General features: G+C 39.0%; 1 protein-coding gene and 1 pseudogene across 1 annotated transcript; one reads left to right on the plus strand and one right to left on the minus strand.

The window, feature by feature from the left end:
- Positions 1-59: 59 nt before the first annotated feature.
- LOC110055233 (sperm-specific sodium:proton exchanger-like) lies at positions 60-14,179 on the minus strand. Its single transcript, XM_089288896.1, has 20 exons — positions 13,892-14,179; positions 13,675-13,783; positions 12,129-12,415; positions 11,330-11,440; positions 10,609-10,879; positions 10,080-10,223; positions 9,810-9,969; positions 9,038-9,301; positions 8,711-8,946; positions 7,860-7,920; positions 7,295-7,549; positions 6,735-6,929; positions 5,688-5,889; positions 5,036-5,184; positions 4,514-4,741; positions 3,627-3,797; positions 3,005-3,238; positions 2,485-2,683; positions 1,822-2,055; positions 60-395 (listed from the first exon to the last, which is right to left on the minus strand). Exons 1-20 carry the CDS (start codon positions 13,974-13,976, stop codon positions 388-390), a joined length of 3,603 nt encoding a protein of 1,200 aa, XP_089145022.1. The 5' UTR covers positions 13,977-14,179; the 3' UTR covers positions 60-387.
- Positions 14,180-19,738: 5,559 nt separating this feature from the next.
- On the plus strand, positions 19,739-21,274 carry LOC149111656 (uncharacterized; annotated as a pseudogene).
- Positions 21,275-22,015: the final 741 nt, after the last annotated feature.

Below are 22,015 nucleotides of genomic sequence, written 5' to 3' on the forward strand. Positions count from 1 at the left end.
TTCTCGTTTTTTTGTTTTGTTTTGTTTTTTCAACATGCTTGTCAATAGTAACTACAATACTATGGTGCTCACGATTTTGCTTACTAACATTACAAAAATAATCCTGTAAAAGAGTGTGATACGGTTATCGGAAAAAGACAATGATGCAATTTTATTCCTTTCAAGTAAACAGCCGTAGCGTTTTTGCCTAGTGAATCACTTATCAGCATGGTTGGTAAATAAGATACAGAAAAACAGCATAGTAAAGATGACGGCGAAATAAAAGAAAAGTGAATCAAACGTTCACAAATGAAATATCTGCATCTTATTGCAAGAAATCTTCGAGCAATAAGTTCACTGTACACTGATGACTCCATGCAAGGTAAACCGGTCCAGGCTTGAATTGAGTTAACTTCCTGAAAAGAAGAGAATTACACAGTTTGTAGAATTTTAGTCGCTTTGGTAGCGGTAGGTCAAGTCTGCATACGAGCCAATTAGATCATCAGGCCTGATCTTGTCCCTGTTTCTGTAGCGTGAAGCGACTAGGAGTATTTCGACTCCCACCTCGGTGGGATGCTAGTACCCATTTATACAATTGGGTGGAGAGACGCACTGTGAGAGTTAAGTGTCTTGCCCAAGAACACAGCACACTAGCCCGGGGCAGGGCTCGAACCCGGACCGTTCGATCCGGAGATAAGCGCACTAATCATGAGGCCACTGCGCCTCCTGCTTAGTCCGTTTGAGATTAACTCAAAGACCTGCCTTCTGTCTAGAAGACTGCCTCACTTTGTTTTTTTATTTCCAACACAATTCGATTGAGAGCTCTAGTTCGCAAAATTGATCTATTGTATACATCTGGGCCGGCTTGTTGGAAAGGCGGCTAATGCTAACCCAGGATTAACAGTTAACCGAAGTATTAGTTTTTCTTGCCGAAAAATGTTTTTCACTGCTTATTTTTTGTGTAGTCTGAAAGTATTCAAACTCAAACCTGAAGGACAAGCAATATAAACAGAAAACCTCACCGAAAAGTTACAAAACTCAAAGCGCAATTCTCGCTAATCCCTGGGTCAGCTTGACCGGGCTTTGAACAAGTCGGCCCTGGGGCCCGTTTCCCGAAGGTCCCGAAAAGTTTTCGCACGCGGAAAGCCGTAGCAAAATCTCAAACCTTATGATTACAGAGCTGTTTTATTGACATATTCTGACATAAACAGAGGTTCCATTCCGTACAAGAAGATTCAGGCGTATGCACCTCTCTGGGGGCAGTATCACGAGAGGTCTTCTAAGTTTTGTGCAAACTATCCTAGAATTGTAAACGTGCACTCACTGATCAACAGAATAATAACACGACAAAAAAAGGCATAAATTCAATCCCTAATAGATCAATGATTTTTAGTGATTTTCCACCAAGTAACATTGTCAAACTTGAAAACGTCGGGCCGAGGTTTTTAAGTTTTAGACCACTTCTTTCTTACTCGTCCGTAGCCACAACAGTTGTAAACAACTTTCGTGACTAGAACGGAGCATTTTAGCAAGGTTAGGCAACTTCTAGTGGATTTCCAATTAATACCAACACCTTAATTGGATTTTCAAGTAGGACTAAATCTTGGTGAGACTGCCCCTTCAATACCGATTAGCTAAGAATGGTTCTTCAGGCCCGAAAAGTTTCCCGGGCTTTCGAGAATCGGGCCCCTGTTGAATAAACTGAACACTGGAAAGTGTCTTTTAAAAGAAACCTAGCAAACAAATGGAGGATATAACTTGCAATAAACTAACAGTACAGATTACACGACTTCCTGACGAAAAAGAAGACCCAAAAAGAAAAATTCTCGTCAGCACTCTTACCTTTATCATCGTCAGCAATCGGTGATACTACTATCTTTCTACCTTGCAATCTGTCAGGTAGGGGATCAAGCCTTCGGTAACCTTCGTCAGTACTCGTAATGGATCGGCCACCCAGAGTGACTCTTCGCTTGCCTCTGAACACTGCTTCTGTACCTCCCGCAAACTTTTCGAATGACATAGCTCGAGTCGAGAACGAAGAGTGACTATCGCGTCTCCACGGTCCTGATTGAATTCCTGTATGACAAGAGAACGTGTGGCAGAAGTTAAAAATGAGAAAAATTGACGATCTAACCTTAATAAAGATGCTTTTCTGGCGGGCAGCTTTCTTTTACTAAAGATATTGGTCATTTTATGCTTTTACGTGTGTGAGTGCGGCTGTAAATAGAGTTCTTTCAGTACGATAGAGAGCTAACAATACTGCTGGAATACTAGGATCGTCTATATTTCATGGTCCATTATCATCCTGGGTGAAAGCTTTTTTTGTAAATTTAGTTTTTCATCCACTTGTTTACCTCACGGTTTTAGAACTACACGGTAATTGTTGGTGCACGCATATCTCGAGACTCGCAATGGCAATGTTGGTTCTTGATCGGACGAAAACTTAACCGCATTTTTACAACTTGCTGCTACCCTTCATCTCAATGGCTACTTCGCATATCTCACCTACAAGGTCCAACGCTGATGGATTGTCCTCTGGGTCATCAGGCATCGCACTTTCATGCGAACGAACGATCACTAAAATTTTGGGCTCGTCAACATCGTAATGCAATTTAAATGCTCGGTAAGTCCTCGGCAGTACGCACGGTCCATCGTAGATTTCTCTGCTTTCGAGATCCGTAACCTTACCTTGGATAAGGATAATCTTTAAGCAAAAAGATTGGAAAGGATGATTAGTGACCATACATTTCGCTGCGATTGGTTAAAGCAGTTTTTAACTCATCATGGAGGAAGGCAAAATGAGCCTATATGTCTGTCCGCTGTCAATTGAAAACAACCAGTCTAAGCTCTAATATACTGCTTTCATCAAAGGTTCATTAACTCTGATCACAGCATGTTCTAAAGTATCCCTTGCCTTTATATTAGTTCACGTATATCTGTTGCACCTACTTATCAGTAATAAATACACTATGTGGTCTACTGTCGTAAACTCTAAACTGTATTTCGTGATTAAGATGTCATATACCTCTTTCATTTGTTCATTAGCTTTGAAGATAGCATTGGGGCCCTTGGGAAGAGTGGCAATGAACGATCGTTCGCACATGATACTGATCTTGTCCTTGGTCCAGTTGTAGTAATTGGGTACATCCAGGAGAAGTGGCACGGCAATTCTGACGCCACAAACTCTCCATAGACGGTCTACGAGATCTGGGTAGCGCCTCATGGCTTCGTTCATATCTTCTGCTCTGATATAATAGGCCTTAATGGGAAATCCAACAACAAGTTGAGTTTTCAAAGCTAAAGTCAACTTCTAAGACCCCCCAAAATACACCAAAATTACTAACATCGTTTCAAGAATCCTCAAGGCATGAATGTACCATATAAATGAAGAACCATTACGTTAACTACCACAAAGTGATATAGGCTAATCACTGTATTTTCACTCTCGAAGCTTGACGGCCAAATGAACAGCAGGATTATACAGGACTCGGGATACCTATTGGGCAGTTGCAGTTCAAGAGTAGTTTCGTATTATCAAGCGCTTAAACGCTTCCTTTTCAGTTACACTTTTACCGTTCGGTTCTAACCTAACTGATAAAATCAGGTTTGAAAAGTAAAACATTGGTTTTATCAGGGAAAATTAATACCTGGACTGCGGACTCGCAGGTGCAGGAGGAGTTTCTTCTAGCCGAAGTGAGAAGGCCCATCTCACCAATCAGGTTGCCGGCAGAAATGTAATCAGTAGTGACTATCATCTCTCCTACTTCGGGTTCCTCACCGTCCATGTAACTTTTCTTTGCCACTGATACACCGATCATCTGCAACAACAAAAAAAAAAGCTGTAGCCGTCTGAAAAAAATAGGTTTGCAGCGCGTTTTGTGGGTTTAGGTTTATTTTTGTTCCATTATTTTTAATGTCAGTATCTGGGAGTGAAAGTACTACAAGTGATTACGCAATCACTGGAAAGATAAAGGTATAAAAATTAATATATTAGGTAATAAAAAATTTTTGCTTTTAATTTGCTGATATCAACACAGACCTGTCATTATAAATTCTAAGTTGGAAATTTTATGGACAACAGAAGACTCTGTTTACAGAGTCAAATTAACCTGTACATGTAGTGTCTCAATGGTTTCCTGGGGTGATTACGCCTGTTACATAATAAATTAAGGTCAACGACCTAGCATTCATCCATTAGTCCCAAATAGACACCTTGTCAATGGTGTTGAATTTTACTTGAATTATACTTGGAGTAAAGCTACTCCTGCTATGTAGGATTGTATGGTTTGGCCACCACATGCCGTGATGTCGGTCGTAGGTACCCTCAGCTTTTATTTTTTCAGACCAGTCGGCTAACAATTTACCAGCGCCTATTTTATTTCTGGGTGGGGAGAGGTTCTTATAGTAATCCAAGAGAAGATGACATTTTCATTCTATGATAACTGGTTATGCAACTCAAATAACGTAGAGTTATATTACACGCTCAGCCATTAGCCATTGCTGAAGTTCCTGACAAGTGTTTGATGCTAGATACCTTAACCATGCCTGAAACAATCAAGTATATTCCCGTCAATTCTTCACCCTGTCTTGTTATAGTATCCCCAGCATCAAACCTCTTGATACGAGCAGCAGAAGTTACGAAGTCGACCGCCTCTGGTGGCATTCCCTCTAACCACACGACATTACGGAGCAACTCCATGGGCTTTTGAGGCGGAATGGAGGCTGGAGCACTAAGCTGCCGCTTCATTTTTACTTCAACAATCTGTGTTTTAAATACAAAAGTTAGTTTACAATTCTTTCGAGAAGTACGCTGTGAATATCTCATTCGTAACTTACTTTTTATTGGGATACACACTTGGCTAAGTATCGAAAAGAGTCAAAACGTAGGTAAGGAGTAAACACGAGCCCTAAAACAGCTTATTTGTGTCCTGAAAAAATATCAACTGCCAACTAAAACAGATGGCTATTGCATGGGCATGAGGTATAAAGTCTCTTTGTAGGACTACAAAGGTCACGAGATCTCCGTGTTATATAAGCAAGGCGAGCCATGTTTTACCGATTCAAGTTTTCCTGCCTCAGCTTCATCTAACAATCCACCACCCTTGAGTTCGTGAATGACGTCACGAGCGTTGTTCAGAATGGTGCGAATTGCCTGCCGGGTTTTAACGGAGATTGCAATGCCTGGGTGTTCACGTTGCAGCATACCTGTAAAAAAAAAAACGTAAGTTAAGGCGCGTGTTTGCATGTAACTATGATATCCAAAGTGGAGCTTAGAAGAAACCACGACAATATTATTTCAAAGTACCAATTGAGAGGCGGTCGTAAGAAATAGAATTAGTGTGCGTACCACTTAGAACACGTGAAATGAGAATGCAGTAATTTATGTCCCTTGAAATCCGCCCTCCTTATGGGCTACTGGAAGCCTACGGACGCTATAACGGACCATTGCAAGGTGGTTGTTTCACGTCGCTCCAAAACACTTATAAATCTGTTTGCGTGAATTCACAGGCTACTCTACAAGCCCAGTAAAAGACGCTTAGGTCCCTTCCTTTCTAAGTTCTTCGTTGAGGGTGCCTCAATACAATAGGCAACTAACTTTGTGATTACGTAAATCTTTAAAAGTGACGTTCCACAAAATGAGTATTACTATTTTAACAAAAATCGGGCAAGTATAAAAACGACAGTTAAACAAAGCCCATCACAGTTACCCAGGCTTTTAACAACATCCAATCGGTTTCTTTCAGATCTTTGCTTTAAATCCTTTGCGATCCTTTTGTCTACCACCATATGATCAATCAGCTTAATGATTTCTTCTTCAGCAATGATATAACCTTTGCCAACATCATAGCCAAAGCTTAACTGCCGGTTGATGATGTTGTTCACTACGTCTATCAGTTTTGGAAGAAGAGTCTGCGGAAAGGAAAGAAAATAACAACTATTACTAATAACTATTTTCCGAAGGTTAAGTTCTATGGTTAAACTCCTATAACAATATAAGAAGAAATAATTGTACAATGAAAACACTGTTATTACTTGGGTAAAGAGTGCCCTTTTAGTGTTGCCTATCCAGGTGTATTTCATTTTGATTGGTTTCTCACTGAAAGGGCTTGTCATCCGAATGGGAAAAATCGAGAGGCGATATTTTGTGGCTGCTTTCTTTTTATAACTGGTCTTCACTTAACGAGCAGGTAATCATTGGCTATTGCGCGTTTTCGCTCAGATGGTCAGCTGCCATACAAAATTTATTGGAAAAAAAAAGAAAGTGTTTACATAAGAAAAGAGTTCAGCACCCACAGGATCGTTTTGGAACACCAATATGGCTGCCGTGACGTCACGTGAAAACACTCTTACTACTTGCTTTAAATTTTAAAAGTTTCATTAACCACCTGTCAATTGCCGCGATCGTCTAGTGGTTAGGACCCTGCGTTGTGGCCGCAGTAACCCAGGTTCGAATCCTGGTCCCGGCAACCTTTTATTTTCTTTTTGTTTTTATTTACTTTTTTGTCCAATTAGTTTAATAGCTATCAAATACTGCATAATGGATTTATTTCCTTTTGTTTTTTAAAAGTTTGTTTGATTAATTTCTGTTTGTTATTGTCATTGCCGTTAGCTTAGGTTAGAAGGCTTGTTAAAATTATCTAGTTGCTATGTGCCACTCGTCACGGTTGTCAATTTTCATCCCATTATATATTTCAACAGATGAAAATGGTCAGAGTGGAACGAGGTAATTATGAACATTTAGCATAATCACGTACCTTGAAAAGTCTCAGCAAACGACCCATTCTCAGCACTCTAAAGACTTTGGCCACCTTAAGAATAGATGGAGAAAAACTCCCTGTGGCGTTATCGGCCGCCTGGTCTAAAACGATGTCGATAATGGACAAGGCAACTATAAACAAGTCGAGCAGGTTCCAGTTGTCCTTAAAGTAGTACCGCCGGAATGCCAAAGCCTGTCAGAGAACCAAAACAAATGCAAAATTCTCATAACTGAGAAAATCTTGAAATCAGTTACTAATGGACATGAGCTTCAGAAACATAATTTAACATACAGCGAGTTACATCGCAGATTTTAACCAGACTGGAACCTAGAGAAATTTATGAGCAGCAGGAATAAAAGAAGCGAAAAGAAAATTGACCGGTCAAAATTAAGATTCTCATTGGCTCACTGTGTTCTTTAAGTCTGTTGTGATTGGCCATTTTAACTGGCCTCGCGGACGTTTCGTACGACACTCACTTAAACAGAAAGCAGCTATACTCCTACGCTGTAAAACATCCAAGTCAAGTATAACAAAAACGACAAAAAGACGTCACAGACCTTCCACAATGCTTCAGCGACATAAATGGCACAGTATACGTAATTGATGTTGTTCAAGATCGTCATGTACGGAGCATCGTCATCTGATGCCAGCTCCAGGACAATAGGTACCATGTTGATGATGATCAAGGTGTTAATAACCACATCAAAGACAACGTGTGCAGCCACATCGTACATGAAGGAAAGAATCTTGTTATTTGGTGGCGGTATGCGTTCTGTCGGTTTGGTCTGCTTCAGCTGTTCCAATTTATCTTTCTAAGAGGAATGAAAATAGTAGAAATAATTGATAATATTAAAAGAGTTGTTTCTTTGTTTTCACGTGTACACTTGCAAACAAGGATACGCCTAACATTTTACGCAATCCCTTCTCATTTTACTTACTTTTCTAGTTAGTATAGAGGTAAAGAAAGGTTGTTGCTGTTGTTATAGGTTTTTTGGTTACATTTCTTTTATATTCCTTCATTTATTTCAGTGCTAGGTTTATGTTTTGTGGGTTTTCAGTCACTAACAGCAAAATCAATTCAAAGTAACCAATCGGGCTCTGTCGGTTTTAGAAGACACATACAAGTTTCTGTAGATAAGGTGGAACTCTCCAGTAGGGTTGCAAGTCACTCATCTCGATGAAACTGTAACAGAAAAAGAAATAACATGCAGTTGAAATTAAGAAACAAGAATGAAATGTTCCTTTGTTGGACAGGCAGTGTTATTCCAGGGCATATGAAATAGTTCTTTGCCTTCACATTAACTGTAAAGAGCGTAAACTGTCAACCGCGTTTGGGGTAACAGACACAAGTTTATTAACTTGGGCTAAGAGACTGTCATCATAGTCTCTTGCTTGGACTTAAGCTAGTAGCAGCAAACCATGAGTCCACTTAACCTTAATAATTTCCTGTTATTAGAAAAAGCTAATAAATTTTATACAAGAGAATAAAGTCCTGATAAGTTAATTTATCTGCAAACCTACGATTTAATTGTAAAGGAAAAAGAAAGAAAAAACAACTCATCTAAATCATCAAAGAAAAGCTACAAAATTTATTGGAAAGTGTTTTCATAAGAGAAGAGTTCGGCAGCACAGGATCGTCTTGGTACCCCAATGTGGCTGCCGTGACATCACGTGAAAACACTCTTACTATTTGCTTTAAATTCTAAAAGTTTCATTCACCATCTGTCAATTGCGGTGATCGTCTAGTGGTTAGGACCCTGCGTTGTGGCCGCAGTAACCCAGGTTCGAATCCTGGTCACGGAAACCTTAAATTTTGTTTTTGTTTTATTTACCTCTTCGGATCAATTAATTAGCTTTTAACTACTGAATGATTGATTTATTTCCTTTGGGTTTTAATTGTTTGATTTCTTTCTGTTAGTTACGGTCATTGCCGTTAGGTCAAGTTCGAAAAGAAAAAAAAGCTCTGTTTGTACCCCTCTTCCTCGTCCATGGCAGTGTCAGCTAGGTTGATCAAGGCCTGTACAGCTTCGCGGGATAGCATTCCATGTTCAAACTGCTTCCAGTAACTGACCTTAAGAGCTTTGATTAAACGTACTCTACCGTCGTTTGTCATCTCGGCGAATTCTTTGGGCGAAGGTTCATTGGGCACGCTGCTTTCACAATTTGGGCATGTGCTAAGACGAACCAATAGTGGTGTCTCTTCTTCATGCTGAGAGAACAAGAAGAATAACCATTGCAAAAATGCAGCCGGCAATAAACTGTGATCTTTCTTAATTAAAATTTATCAGGAAACTTCTTACCTCCCCCTCTACATGCATGTAAGGATTATGCATCTCACAGTCCCGCTCAGCTATATCCCAGTCTGCGTCAGCTAGGAAGCGGTCAGCCCTCAGCATTGTAAGGGTGCGTTGATTGCTTTCTTGGATTTGTCTCACGGCATTAGCCATGGCAATTTTCTTGGCGTCTGATATATCACTCATTCCGAGTTTCTCCAGCAGTTTCTTCATCGTTGTAGCATTAACGAGAAGAGTGCACATGACAATGCCAGCCGTGTGCGCCAAAACCTGAAATATAGTTAATTACTTCCCAGCGTCAGTCTTTTAGTCTTAATGCCTCTAAATATACCAAGAGAAAAAGCTCAAGACCTGGAAAAAAGTTGCATTCCAGTGGACCTGGCCAACATTTCCAAGTTATATCGCTGAAATGACAAGTAAGTTCTGTTGTTTATAATCAAGTGAACAAAACGGGGACGATAGCCAGAAGGAGAAACCAAGAAAACTTAGCTTTAGCGGTTTAGTGGTTTTGCTCACCAGATTAACAAAATTAGTCAAAAATACGAACTAGTTGCGCTTTGATTAGAATTTGATAATCAAAAGGTAGAAAAGTGGCTCGTAGTCGTATAATGCGCGCAATGTCATAGAAAGCACTTTTTTCTTCCGTAAGATTGCGCACAATGCTAAGCGTTCACACTCTCTCAAAATCATGTTGCATCGTGTGTTAGGTACTCCGTACAAAACGCCAACACCGCAGTTAGAAAGCTATCCACGCCTAGTACATGTGTGAGAACTATACCTTTCCTCCAATCAGAGGTTGATCAATATACACCTGCAATGCTAGAGCCAGGCCCACAGCGCCTCGCAGTCCACCCCAGGCCGCCACTACAGCACTCTGCCATGAAAGACCGTATCCGATACGCATCAGAATGGGGCTGAATGTCATCATAACTAAGCCCCTGGAAAAGGAAGACAAACAACTCTTTAATAAGCATAACATTAGTTTGATACCAGCCCTCTGAAATATCTACATTACGTTTTGCACAAACCCAATAGAGGATGAGCTAACCTTATCACAGTTATGCCAAAGTAATCCACCACCAGGAGAAATAAATCGTATTCGTTCAAACTATTGAGTGCCTTTTCCATGATCACGACACCAACCATGATAAAAATAAGTGTGTTTGCCAGGTACGCCAGCATCTCCCAGAACCTAAAATTAAATGATTAAATTTTACAATTCTTCGCCGATCATTAGAAATGATTTTATTTGGTGAGCAGCGATGCCTCAGTGGTGAGAGCGCTCGCCTCCCACCAATGTGGCCCGGGTTTGATTCCTGGCCGGTGTCATATATGAATTGAGTTTATTGTTGGTTCTCGCCTTATTCCGAGGGTTTTTCTCCAGGTTCCCCGACTTTCCTCCCTCCACAAAAACCAACATCTCCGGATTCCAGTTCGACCAGGATAGAGGACAAGCTTAGGCCGATGTGGCTTCCTCTCTAAATATTGTAATTTATTTATTAGAGATAATAAGTAAAATCATAAATAAAGAACGCAACTATGAAATACGTTTTGATGGATAGACTATGCTAAATTACCTGTGCAAGAAAACCTCGACTTCGGGACTGATGCTTGTTTTTAGCGCGTTGATTTCTATTCCTAACATAACGACAGCAATCACACCAGATATTCCTAGGACCTCTTCTCCAATGTAAAATGTCAAGTAGGTACTAGCTAAAGTGATGGTAATTTCTACCAGGGCATCATTAAACACATGCTGCAGCCAAAACACTGTAACCCTTCCAGCGACCAGACCGAAAAAGAATCCGCCAAGAGCTACACGTGGAAAATAGAGTCCGATTTCTGTAGCTAAAGTGAAAAAGAGTAGATGAGAGGCATCGACAACATACACATATGCAACTAGTTGGGGACCAACTACGGCACAACCATGTCCCAACGAAAAACAGTACTTTTAAAACCAGGTCGTCTCATTACAACAAGTACATTTTATGATGTTTCTTTAATGGTAACAAACTGGAGTGCTCGGTTTCAGCAGAAAATGTCTCTAAAAAGCAAGGTATGCACATCCTCCTTTTGACGGCTTTGGAATTCAACATATAAATTCTCTTCCTTCTCACCATGAGGTATTTCATCTTTTGCTAGATAGTAGCATTTGTTTAGGTAGGATGATTAGCTTGTTACATGATTTAATGATAATATCATTACCTTAATTTCTATGGACTGTATGTTTTATCATTTTACAATGATTGACACTCTTGGGCAAACGTCGACTGACCAACAGATTTTACAGTTACTTACCAGTCATCGATTTAAATGCCAGGTTAAAAAATATCTTGTACAACACAATCGCCATTCCATCGTTTAATAACGATTCACCTTCGATGATAGTAGAAAGCTGTTTGCTTGTTCCTTTTAACATTTACAAAGTTAAAATTCAGTTTCATGAATTAGACTTTATACAGCTGTAAATTGGATCGGGGTGGGGGGGGGGGGGTACTCTCTTATGTGGGCTATATAGGTATGTGCAGCCCCAAAGGGTGTGGTTTGTCAGCCGTTTTGCTCAAAAATAGGGTATCGATTTTGGCCATTTTGGTCACAAATAGGGTATGGTTTTTGCACTCTAGTATTGAATGGATATGCTTTTCAAGAAGAAGCTACCTTTTCATCATTATCGATAAGACCATCACCAAAAGCCTGTCATAAATTATGTTTAGGGCAACTGTGCCAACCGCAATGGCCATAAATAGGGTATCGAATTCTTGGTCGGGTCATAAATAGTGTTGGGTAGATCGTAGATTTTGGTCATAACCGCTTCCCAATTTTTCTGGGTGTACAGGACAACTCTTATGATACCATATTTACTCTACTTTTACTTTTTTTTTCTCTGTTCATTGGCTTTATGCTATGTACTTTTCCGTCTTAGACGGGTTTTCAATTGAGTGTCAAAAGTAATCAGGTAATTACTCTGACTTCGATTTTGGTTTTACTACGGTTTGAGATGGCTGAGTAGTCTAATTGGTAAGCAATGGTTTAGGTTTGGTTTCACGACACTCAATTGAAAACCATCCTTGACTAATACATAATCCTATAGACTCACCCAGGTCATTCAGCAAGGCTACTACAGCCACAGGATCTGTAGCACTAACTATAGATCCAAACAGCAAGGCCTCAAACCAGGTCCAATGGTAGTCAACAAACACCATCTTGGCCATGACGCCCGAGAGGGCTGTAGCTACTGCTAAACCAAACACAGCAAGCAAGACAACCTGCCAGAACATCTTGTAAAAGATATGAACATCCATGGCAAAAGCTGATTCAAACAGGAGAACTGGTAAGAAGGTGGTCAATATGAGGTGGGGGTTCTGGCTTGAAATTGATGTGTACCTTGAAAATAGTGAAAGAATAGGTCTTTCCACGAATATCCGGATATTTTTTGGGATATTTAGAGGTGTCTGAGATATTTAATTAACAAAATATTAAGATATTTGGAAAATTAAGGGTATTTGGAAACATTCATAGCACGAAAGCGGCAAGTTTTCAAAATGGCGAATGCTGGTAACATCGAAGTGCCTGAATCTTCAAACTTCCTCAACTCCCACAACTTCAAGAAAACTTTGAAAATGACCACACTCTCTATGAGTTCTCGTAACTCAGTGGATAGAGCGCCCGCCTGGTGTTCGGGAGGTCATGGGTTCGATTCCTGTAAGGGACTCAGAATTTTTCTTTGTCCCACGCTCGTGTCATGTTGATTAATTCACCTTCACATCTTTTGTGATGTTTAGAAGATTTTTTGAGAATTTCCCTAAAGACATTTAGGGGGATTTTGCGTGATATTTATGGAAAGGCCAAATAAAGAATCTTCGACTATCCCAGAATAAAACAAGTAAACAGGTCAGTAGATTTCTTTATCAATTTTAAAATTGAATATAAACATAGTCAAGTAAAGGTTACCATCCATGAAAAAAAAATTATATGACTTTTATTGAATTTCACAGACCAGGAAAGGATTCTCACTGACCACAATAAAATCGTTCAAATGAACGTGGGACAATTTTGCAGAAAAATAATTTCTTTAACAAAGTTAAGTTGGTAGTAGTAAGCTTTACACTGTCACTCATTATCAAAACCCGCAATAATTTTGAAATACAATTTCCTGACTTTCCTCTTAGAGAAAAGTAATTCCCTAACTTTGAAGATGACGTGACCTACCCTTTTTATTTTTATTTTCACCGAAGAAATCGATCGATTTGAAAAATGAAATTACGCCCCTGGAATTAAGGTTAAATCTTTACCAAATTTGTGGGAGTGATTTAAAATAATACTCATTTAAGACAGTTGTAATCAGTAAAGTTTCTCGATAATGATAATAATAATAATAATAATAATAATAGTAATAATAATAAAAGGTTCTTATTGCACATTTAGAATTCTCAATGCGCTTACAATTGCATATGATTAAAAAGAATAAAAACCTAACTAAAAGATGCAATTATTAAAATCTATGACTAGGTTATAAACTATTACAAAAAAGAAATGTTTTAAGGTTCTTTTTAAAAATCGCTATGCTCTCAGACTGTTTGATATTAAAAGGTAGGTCATTCCAAAGTTTCGTGGCGTAAAACAACAGCAATTCAACTACTTACTTTTGTAGTGCTGGGACCGCGCCTGATATTGCTCCAAAACAAAGTCCGAGAACAATTAAAACTACAGTATAAGGTATTGGCCATCCTTTCATCAATTGCCGAACAATAGCTGAAAAAGAAATACCAAGAAAGCGATAAGCTCCAGCTTGACTATCGAAGCAATAAACCAATTTAGTGATAACGTTACCACGCAAAAAAACAAGAACTTGAAGCTTACCTCCAATAGTACACGCCATGAAGATAAACAATATTGCATACGGGCTAGTTTCATGAGCCTCTTGGTAGGACTGTTCTTGTTCCATGGTAAGAACTTTTCACGTTTCAAAACAATCCTTGCAAGTCACATAGAGGTGCACAATTAAACACCAATACATTCCTAACAAAGTCTCAGCTCACAAAATTCTACGGTGCCGTGTTTTTAACTTTCTGAAAAGGAAAATGGAAGTATATCGGCTACAAGTAATTCCAAAAAACAAGTGCTGAGATTTTCGTGTCAATGAAAGCTGTTTCATCAAGAAGAGATGACGAAGCCTGCGCGGCCGCGTAGGTTTCCGCGGGCTTTTTTGAAAGAAACCGCTGATCAACTTTGGTCCGTTTTGAACGTTTGACTGAGATCATGAATGGGATAAATGGGATGAACTGGACTCTTTAATTAGAGATGTCCGTGCAATATTTCCTTTCGAATAAATAAATTTTAAAATGGTTGACGAATGAGTTTAGACAAACACTCAAACGCTAAGTGTAGTCAGTTACTTATTGCACTGTTGACTAGGGACGGAAAAGGTCATCCTCGGTCTTTAATAAAGTAATTAAGCGGCCTTCACACGGTAAACTTAAGTTGGCAAACCCGCGTTGGCAAACTGCTTCAAAAAGTTGGCAAACTCGTTCCTACACACGTCAAACTCGCGTCAAATCACAACACAAGGTAATTTGCAACATGGCCGACTTAGCGCAGTGGCACTCACGTAGAACAATGGAACAGAAGAAGAGAAGAGAAGAAAGAGGGGGGCAAGGGGGGGTCTTGTCACGAAGTCACGATGGCAAATTTTCGATTTCACGAATCACGAAACAAGAATTCACTTTTCACGATTCTCGAACATGTGCACGAAACTGTAATCAAAATTTGTACAAAAAAGTGCATTCTTTAACTTTAACAATACTTTACAGCTGTTGGAAAGGTGATATTTGAAATCTTAAATTTGTTGGTTTTACTTTAAGAGACCTCTTAAGAGAAATAGCGGACTCGGACAGCTGCGAGTTGTTACGGCTCTTAAGGTCATTCCACTGAAATAGAACCTGTACTGAGATTTTTGTGAAACTTTGCCTATTGATTGTTTATATTATAGGAACTTAAATTTTGAAATAAAAACGAGGGATCCCCATGTCCGTCTAGGAGCAACAGCACCTTGTTTATACCCAATAAATCCTTATAATAGCACCATGATTGTAGTCACGATTGCTTGCTAAATTCACGTTTCCGACGATTGCTTTTTGTTCTACACTGAGAATTGGTCCATATTTATTTTACACAGAGAAATTTATTACTCAATTCAAAACAACAGAAAAAAAAAATGATAGGTCACCATACTCGTTTGCGAGAAAATGACGATTTACCTCTATGGCGAGGTCCAGCTGTAAAGAAAAAGCCGCCATTTTTTAATGCGCGCGCGCTAATCACGCGTGAAGTTATGCGCAGTAGGGATGCGCAATGCAATACTGGGGAATGACCTTAAGAAGGTCAGAGTATCGTCGTCGTTGTCACTTTCCACGGCATCGTCAGGCCCACTGTCTGTGTCATACTGCACATCATCTTCTGGGACTTATGCCATCCTTCACCAGTCTGACATCCAAGCTTTCACCGAGGCCACGTTTTATGCACTCTTCTTTGATTCCGCAAAAACTAGTCACATATCTAATTTTGTGCGAATCTCTTATGCCAATCCTGACACGCTCCTTAGATCCAGCAAATTGACTGGGGCGAGTACAAGATGGCGGAATAGACGTGTTTTTTGAAGCTCCGTCAGCAGTGGCCGTAAAACCTTTATTGCAGCCTATGTCCGCTAACTTATTTAAGAGAAAGGTTCGGTCACCATCTGCAGACGTTTATGCGAACATACCTGAAGAAAAAAGGACGCGAGACCACACTGAGTCAGAATATAGTGAAAGGCAAGACGAAGCGTTGGGCCGACCACGTGCAATGGCGACAGAGATTGCCACAAAGATGGACTTAGTACTGTCCAAATTGGATAATATAGAAAGCAGGCTGAACAGTGTATGCTCGTCAGTAGCCAACATCGAGGAAGCGTTAACCAACCTTGAAAAAGATGTTGCGGACCTGAAAGTTAAAACTGAAGGCAACGAAACAGACGTAAATCAGCTCAAAGAAAGGGTGGATTTTAACGAGGGAGATATTGCGGAGGCGAAGCGTGATGCGGCGGCTGTAAAACTAGAAGCAGAGAAACTTAAAATGAACCTGCTGTACTTTGAAACTTACAATAGGAGAGAAAATTTAAAGTTCTTCGGAATAGAGGAAAATACAAGTAACGTCGCCGAAGACACCGGAGACGCGAATATGGATGGTTCGCCGCATATGACCGAAGACACGAAGCAAGTCATGTACAACTTTCTGGAGCAAGAGTTGAAGATCAGCAATGCTAGAGACAGGATAGAGCTCCAAAGGATCCACCGTCTGGGTAAGCCAAATGATAAAGGTCCTAGACCAATTATTGCTAGATTTCTGCGCTATACTGATAGAGAAGAAGTTATGTCACAAGCCCGCAAGCATCTGGAGGGAAAAGATTTCTCCGTCTTCAATGATATTCCAAAGGAACTTTATGACTTAAGGAAAAAACAGCGAGATAAACTTAAAGATGCAAGGAAGAAGGGTCACACAGCGTTTTTCAGTAAGAAATATCCGGACAGATTATATATTGATGGAAAATTTATTTCTCAAGACGAGCCTTTCGCTTAATTTTCAAATTTACATATGTAGATTTTGGACAGGTTATTATTATTATTTTTTTTTTTGCATGCCTTTTCTCACCTAATACTTGCCACTTAAATTTCTACTAAACACAAGCTCGATAAGCTGCAAAAACAAGACGAATTAATTACATCCTTAGCCGCCACAAAAGGAGCGGAACATCAAACACGCTATTTACCGATGGTGTGAAACTGCCCAAACAAAAACTTCGATGCACTGGGTAGGTAAGCAGTCAATATTCGTTCTTAGCTTTTTGTTTTGTAATTATGTGTTAGGTTGTCTAAACTTTATATTTGTTATAGTCGCTCTGTATGAGCGTGTCTTGTGGTTAGCTTTTAGATCAGTATTTGCTTCCAATGTTTGGAAGCTCCCATTTATATACAGAATTAGCTTGTTCAAGGATTATTATAGAAAACCGTTAATTTCAAGCACCCGCATTATCTTCAACATGGTTGTGACACTTCAGCTGCTCCCAGGAATAATTTTTATCTCTAGACACTTTGAGGATGCATGGATCTTAAAATGTGTTGTCTTAATGTGAGAGGCTTGGGAGACATGCTAAAGAGAAGGGAAATGTTTTCTTGGCTCAGGGCAAAAAACAGCTCTATTTATTTTTTACAAGAAGTCCATTGCTGCGAGAGCACGTCCACTATGTGGTCGGCAGAATGGGGGTACAAATCCTTTTTTAGTTGCTGTACGGGCGCTAAGGCAGGAGTTGCAATTCTATTCAATAATACATTCGATTTCGAAATGAAACGAGTGTACTGTGATCCTAATGGACGATTCATTATTTGTGACATCCAAACCAACCAAAAGTATATAACGCTGGCCACCATTTACGCTCCCAACGACGATGACGCGGCTTTCTTCGAAGGCTTCTTCGAGCATTTATCAGATTTTCAATGTGAAGAAGTAATTATTGGTGGCGATTTCAACTTAGTGCTTAATTTAGATAAAGACAAGAAAGGTGGCGTCGCAAGAACACACAATAATTCAGTTAGGATCGTTCAGGAATTTATGGAAAACTTAGATTTAATTGATGCTTGGAGAGTGCTACATCCCGATTCCCTAAGATATACTTGGCGCCGACGGAAACCCGAAATTCAATGCCGACTAGACTTCTTTCTTGTTAGCCAAAGCTTAATGTGTAATGTCATGCGCGCCGATATTTTGACAGGATACAAAACAGACCACTCAATGATCGATATCAGTATAGCTGTTCATTCGAATCCAAGAGGACCAGGCTTTTGGAAACTTAATACTTCTTTCTTGAACGAAATTGAATACGTTAACCAAATAAAATCAACAATCCAAGCTGTTAAAGAAGAATATCAAAATGATGACACTGTGAACCACGCATTATTGTGGGAGATGATAAAAATGAAAATCCGAGAACAATCATTAAAATATGCAGCTGCCAAAAAAGCTAAAATTTTAAAACGGGAAGAAGAGCTAGAAAAAGCAATTAACAACTTGCAAATATATATGGAAACAACAAGCGACGAGGAAAATGCAAAACAAGTTGGGGCTCAGGAATTAGAAAGAAAAAAGGCAGAATTGGAGAATATAATTGAGTACCGCACCAAAGGTGCAATCTTAAGATCGAAATGTAGATGGTATAATGAGGGAGAAAGAAATACAAAATACTTTTTAAACATGGAAAAAAGGCACTACAAACAGGGAGTAATAAGTCAGCTAAAAATTAATGATGATGAAACAGTAAACACTGACAAAGAAATTCTAAATCAGTGTGAATCCTTTTACAGAAATCTATATAGCTCTCATATGAATATCAACGACACTTATGTTAATGACATGTTTTTCGACGAGAATAATACTAAGGTACTGAACCCAGACGAGCAAATGTCATGCGAAGGCCTGCTGACCAAAGAGGAATGTTTACAAGCCTTAAAAAATACAGAAACAAATAAAACACCAGGCTCAGACGGAATACCTGCCGAATTTTATAAAGTTTTCTGGAACGATTTGTCGGACTTACTTGTTAATTCGATTAATTTTGCATATCAAACAGGTCAATTTTCGGTAACCCAGAGACGCGGAATCATTAAATTAATCCCCAAAAAAGATGCAGAACCATACTTTATTAAGAACTGGAGACCAATAACTCTTTTGAACTGCGACTACAAAATCGCGACCAAAGCTATTGCAAACAGACTAAAAAAAGTTCTACCGAACCTTGTACATAATGATCAAACTGGATTTCTTAAAGATAGGTTTATCGGGGAGAATATTAGACTCATTGACAGTATAATTCATTACGCAACGGCTAACAAAGCCCCTGGTCTTTTCCTTTTTCTTGACTTCGAAAAAGCATTTGATACAGTAGAGTGGCCTTTCATTCAAAAAACATTTAAATATTACAACTTTGGACAATCACTAATCAACTGGATTAAACTATGCTACCATAACACAGAAAGCTGCATCCTCAATAACGGATGGGCCAGCGACTTTTTTAAGCTCGAAAGAGGAGTAAGGCAGGGTTGCCCCCTTTCTCCGTATCTTTTTATTCTCTGTGTTGAGGTTCTAGCGGATGCAATTAGGAAAAACCAAAATGTCAAAGGCATCTTTGTGAATGGAAATGAAATAAAAATTAGTCATTATACAGATGACACCACTTTAATACTCGATGGTTCCAAGGAATCTCTTACATCTTCTCTGCATATATTGTATAATTTTCAACGGATATCTGGCCTTAAATTAAATAACAAAAAGACGGAACCCCTTTGGATCGGTGCTAATGCCGAAAAAGAAGACAAATTATGCCCAGAAAGAGACCTAAAATGGGTTAAAGGAAAGACCAAAGCTCTTGGAGTATGGTTCTCGACTAATCCTGACCTAACAGTAGAGCTGAACTACAACGAAAAATTGATAAAAATAAAAAATAGCCTAAGCTGTTGGGAGTGTCGTCGACTTACCCTTTTTGGCAAAATTACTGTTCTAAAAAGTTTAATTGCGTCCCAACTTGTATACATTTTGTCTCCCCTCACGACTAATCACCGTGTCTTAAGGGAAATCAATAGGCTCTTCTATGATTTCTTATGGAATGACAAAGGCGACAAAATTAAGAGGGAAGTAATGATTAATGACTATGAAAAAGGTGGCTTAAAAATGATTGACATTGAATCCTTCAATAAAGGATTGAAAACTACCTGGGTCAAAAAATATACCGATGTAAACAATCACGGAAAACGGAAACTTTTTTTGACTTAGAACTCCGGAACTACGGTGGCGGTGCCTTGTTCAGCGGCAACCTTAGCAAAAAAGACCTGTCAAAGTATGTCAATTTATCCTATCCATTTATTGTGGAAATCTTAAATATCTGGACTGAAATCACTTACGAGAATAATACAGACCATTTTCGCTCTCAGAGCCTTTGGCACAACTCCCTTATAAGAATCGATAACAGACCAATCTTCTACAAAAAATGGCAGCAAAAAGGGATTAACAGGGTTTCGCATTTGATGAAAGATTCAGACACCTTCCTATCCTTTTCTGAATTCAAAGATCGGTATGGTATCACTGAAACAGATTATCTTGCTTTTTATGGGCTGTTATCCGCTTTAAAAAAAATCAAAGTACCTTTACACAATAATACAAATATAAAATACGAAAGCTTTTATACGAAATTTATGAAAGCAAGTAAACCAAGCAGACAGGCCTATAAAAAAATAATTGGTCTTAAACAAAGGTGTCCAACCAAGAGTCAAGAAAAATGGGCTACGGATTGTGCCTTTGAAGCCCATGAACCAATAGACTGGAGTGCGGCGTACCAGCTATCTTTTCAGTGTACAAAATCTACAAAATTAATTGTATTTCAATTCAAATTGCTGCATAGACGACTGGCGACTAATGATTTTCTTAAAAAAGTAGGAATAAAAGATAACGATCTCTGCGGTTTCTGCAAAACTGAGAAGGAAAGCCTAATTCATCTTTTCTGGTCCTGTAGAGTTGTCTCTACCTTCTGGCAAAACTTTAAGGAGCTTCTTGTAAGCCAAAATCTTGCGTTGAGAACATACAACCTTTCTTTAAATATAGTTTTAGGCCTAAGGCCAGACAAATCAAAGAATAAACAGAAACTTAATTTTAATTTTCTTGTGGCGAGATATTATATATGGTCGTGTAGGACACGCAACTTGCCCCCTGAAATGAAACATTTCTCTGTCTTTCTGGCATGTTACAACAGCCTCAAAACTGGAGCAGCGTCAAATGATAATCTTTAGAAATCTAAGTGGGTGATAATAATAATTAAACGTATTTACCAACAAGCAACTGTATAAAAAAAAAAAAAAAAAATGAAGAAAACCCTAAGGCTAACACTGTGCACGGATATTATTGTACTGTAGGTCAACCTTAACAAGTGTTGCACTTGTTAGTATTGTAAGTAACGTGTATTGTATGTAAGTAGTAAGTAGTCTTTTTAATTAATTAATTAATTAATTAATTAATTAATTAATTGATTAATACAATGTAACTTATTGTAGTGTAAGTAATGTAAGTAATTGTATTGTTAGTAATTATCCAGTAAGTGATGTAGGTAATTGTCCCATAAGTAATGTAAGTAGTTGAACTGTAAGTTGTTTTTTTTCCCTGTGTTTTGCAATAAAAAAAAAAAAAAAAAAAATAGATCCAGCAAATTTGGAAGTGCCTGATTCTGGCTCAGCATGGTAAAATATAACTTATTCAACAACCGCGAGGACTTTGTCGGATTCAGCAGCCGTGATCTTTACCAGTGTGAGTTACACCGAGTCCGCACATGTCGTTCATCAATGGCTCGTCAGTCAAAAATCCTATTGAGACCGGTTCATTGGCTAATACGGTGATCAGGAAATCAACGGGTTTATTTAAACCTGTCAACATGTTTCGTTTGTCGCTACTCGCAGTCGGCTTGACTCAAGCGTTAAATTCACTAAGGTCACGGAAAAAATCTGATCACAATGCAGTGAAATTCAGCTACGAACTCAACTTTAGACATTCACGATTTATTCCTTATCTATTCACGATTCACAGCCAAGGACTTTTGCATTTCACGCCTCGCGGAATACACTTCAATCACGATTCACGGAACAGTTTTTTATAAAATCACGATTCACAGAGCACAAAAAAACCGGATCACGGCGTCACGAAAATACCCTTGCCCCCCTTCAAGAAACAGAAAGCGAGAAAGGTTTGAACGAAACTCAGTTTGTCCGCTACTTCTCCATTTTCTTTTGTTTGTTTTTAGTATCTTTGTAGACTACAAATGAAACGTCCCACATAGCCGGACAATTGTGAACCTCTTCGACAAATTTAAAAGTGGCCTCGCGTACGTTTATCTTGACTTGCGTCCGCCATTTTGAG

Source organism: Orbicella faveolata, unplaced genomic scaffold (genome assembly GCF_042242905.1).
Source record: "Orbicella faveolata isolate gen_17 unplaced genomic scaffold, um_ofav_v1 contig_2, whole genome shotgun sequence".
NCBI lineage: Eukaryota > Metazoa > Cnidaria > Anthozoa > Scleractinia > Merulinidae > Orbicella > Orbicella faveolata.